General features: G+C 25.7%; 1 protein-coding gene across 1 annotated transcript in view; it reads right to left on the bottom strand.

Annotated features, from left to right (window-relative positions):
- Positions 1-3468, bottom strand: part of LOC106786007 — a 226729-nt gene that overhangs the window by 73397 nt on the left and 149864 nt on the right. Inside the window, exon 4 of the mRNA XM_014746944.1 lies at positions 2474-2607. Coding sequence (XP_014602430.1) covers positions 2474-2607 — 134 coding nt within the window. The remainder of the gene's footprint in view (positions 1-2473; positions 2608-3468) is intronic.

Genomic DNA, 3468 nt, shown 5'->3' with positions numbered 1-3468 from the left:
AATTGCAAAGATGCACAATTTACAGCATTGCATTCTCTGACATTTTCTGAACTTTACATGCCAAATTTATAGCTCGATATGGTATTCTACGCGTAGACAAAAGAATGTACTTTAATTTAATATAAGTTTCATTAAAATCTAATCATTCTTAGTATAAAAAATATTTACAGAAACTTTTCAAAGGAATATCAGAGATTGCAATGCGGTAAATTGTGAATCTTTGCCATTTCTTTTGAAAAATTTTGGTAAATATTTTGTATATACTAAAAGTGAATAGATTTTAATGAAACTTATATTAAATTAAAGTACATTCTTTTGTCTACGCGTAGAATACCATATCGAGCTATAAATTTGGCATGTAAAATTCAGAAAATGTCAGAGAATGCAATGCTGTAAATTGTGCATCTTTGCAATATCTATGAAAAGTATTGGTAAATATTTTTTATAAATAAAATCATTAATTAAAAAAACTAAAAATAGGAATGATTGCAATTTTAAAGATGTACACAAATTATAAACGAGTATTCTACAAAAAATTGATTGATGAATTTATTATTAATCGCATGTTACATTAAATTAAACTTTTTCAGTTAATCTTTCACAATAGCATCTTCAATAATTACAATTAAAATGAAATTTTCATCTCTAAACATAGGGGGGAATTTATATTTGAAATATTTATTATAAAATATCAATATGATCGTATAGATATTTAATCATATCATTTAAAAAGAAACACTTTGTGTGTGTGTGTGTTGCATAATTAAAAGTTTCATCATTTAGGTAGACAATATCCAAACTTCAATAACATCAAAATGTTAATATTAATTTGATTAGATCATTTTCACGATAATATCAAATTCCATTTTAAGTTTCAGCAATTTTTCGTAAAGTAAAACGTAAGAAAATGTTATTTTATTATTATTATTATTATTTCTACATAGGAAGATAGTATTTTCGTGAAAATTTTGAAATTTAAGTAAAACGTAAACTGGACGTTTCATACAAGAACGATCAAGATTAATGTTCTTTCGCTTTCGAAATATTACACTCTCGCTTATCGAAAATCGATAATCGAATGGTAACGAAGAAGAAGAAGAAGAAGAAGAAGAAGAAGAAGAAGAAGATTTCAACGTTTCCGTTCGTAGCATATAGAACGAGAGACTCACGCGAGAGCATTCATCTGCGAACGAATCAATCTCCGTGGAATTTCCTCCACCCACTTTTTTTTCCTACTACCCTCCCCCTTTCCCCCTTCCCTCCTTCCCCATCCCCTTCTCCCCGCCCTTCCATATTCGTTTGCCCTATTAACCGAATTTCGAAAAAAAAAAAGAAAAAGAAGATGATTTTTATACTTCATTTCAGCCAATAGAGAAGGAAATATATGAACTACATTTTTTCCCTTTCGAACCCACTTGGGTTTTTATACTATGTGCAACTTCTAAAAATATTTGATTACTAGAATATGAGATGAATTTTTTAGCATCGTATTTCGGTTGTTTATGATGTAACCATTGCTGGTTTATTTCTTTTAGAATTAGGTTATTTATTTAATATTCTGGTGTAAGGAAATATATAATTTATTGAAAGATTTTTTACGTATAAATATCATAAGTTTTATATGATCAGTTTTAGTTGTGATTATACGAGTATAATTCGTCATGCGAAAAAATGTTTGTTATTTATTAGTTACTTTTTTTTTTTTCTTTTGATTGCAATTTTAATGAAATTTAAAATATATAATTGTTAATTTCAGGATGATTAAAATATTTGGAAACTATGTGACGAAACAAAATTAATAAAAAAAAGAATATATGAATAAATGTAAATGGGATGTGTAAAGATTTAGAATTTTATTTTGTTTTAAAACAAAAAAATATTAAAATTATTGTTTAAATATTAAATTAAATTAAATATCTGACAAATGAAACGTAGCTTGAATATATTTATGACCAATACTTAAAAATGCGACATTATATAAATCAATAATTTTAAATATGTAATGTAGAAAACAAATATTGAAAATGAATTATTATTTTACGATTATCAAAATTAATAAAAGATCCATCGATAAAAACAATAATCAGAATGATTTCTTTGTAAACAACCGAAATATGAAATCATAAGTTAAATCATATAGTAGTGTCCGAATTTTTTTAGGACACACCTGTGTACACACTCAACTGTTATTTTAACAAAAAGGGAAAGTTTTTTTTCTGTTTCTAATTTCCTTAACTTATATTAAACCTATCTTTTATTAAATATCTTATAAATTATGACAACATCGTTATATTGTTTTCTTATATATATATTAATTACTTGAACCTCTGAACAAGTAGAAAAACTTTCACATCGAAAGATAAAACCAATCATACTTTCCAAAGCTACGATAACTTATATAATTATGTAACTTAAATCAAGCAGGAAGAAACTTTTTCTGATGTAGATCATAGGAAAATAAGTTATTACTTACCGGACTGTTATTAAGGGTGAATGACAGACGTGCCGTTGGTCTTGATGCTGGTAAAGTACAATTTGCTCGTAGAATATCACCAGGATCGTAACGTTCACGATCGGATACGATAAAGGGCTTGCCTTCTGGTAAAGCTGAAATAATAATCAAAATTAATATCAATCACATTCATGCTCCAAATAAATTATACGTTTCATTAGTACATAAATTCAATATCTTTATTTCTCTCTTTCTCTATCTGTTTGTTTTTTCCTCTATCACGTATACATATTCTTCAAATTGTATTATTATATTACAAAAATTATATATAGGAGAACTTTTATAATAAATTTTTTATATATTTACTATTATTAATAATAAATTTAATCTCTCCGATTGGAATGAATTAAAAGTATTATTGGTATTTTCACTCTCTTTGTGTGAGGCATGGTGAGATTAAAATTGTCCCATCTTTTTGATGCACCGTAATGCATGGTGGGACATTTTTAGTCCCATCTTGAAATATTGTAATAACTGCATGCGCATAAGCACAGTGAGACTATTTAAATCCCACCCTATAAGAAGAAATTTATTTAAACTATTACTATTTTTGTTATGTTTTTATATTATGTGATACCTTTATTAATAAAAATATAACAATTTTGTTACATTTAAAACATAATAAAATGTCTATGCAACATAGGACTATTTAATTATATAAAATCCTGTGCCGTAAAGAGTTAACTTTAGTCATCTTAATTGTTTAATTAAATATTAGAAACAATATCGGAAAGAAATACAAACTAAAAGATTTGAGATTTAAAATTTTCCATAGTAAAATCGTTAGTATGTTATTATATTGTTAAATATTTGTTTCTTTTTGTCTTCCATTTTCAGGCACACATATTCTTCAAATTGTATTAGTATATTACAAGAAGTATATATGAAACGTTTATAATAAATCTTTTATATAATTTACTATTAATAATGAATAAATTTAATCCTATTAGAATGAA

Source organism: Polistes canadensis, unplaced genomic scaffold (genome assembly GCF_001313835.1).
Source record: "Polistes canadensis isolate GaletaPanama2010 unplaced genomic scaffold, ASM131383v1 scaffold_62, whole genome shotgun sequence".
NCBI lineage: Eukaryota > Metazoa > Arthropoda > Insecta > Hymenoptera > Vespidae > Polistes > Polistes canadensis.
The sequence above is the reverse complement of the archived record's forward strand: the minus strand, read 5'-3'. Positions and strand labels throughout refer to the sequence as shown.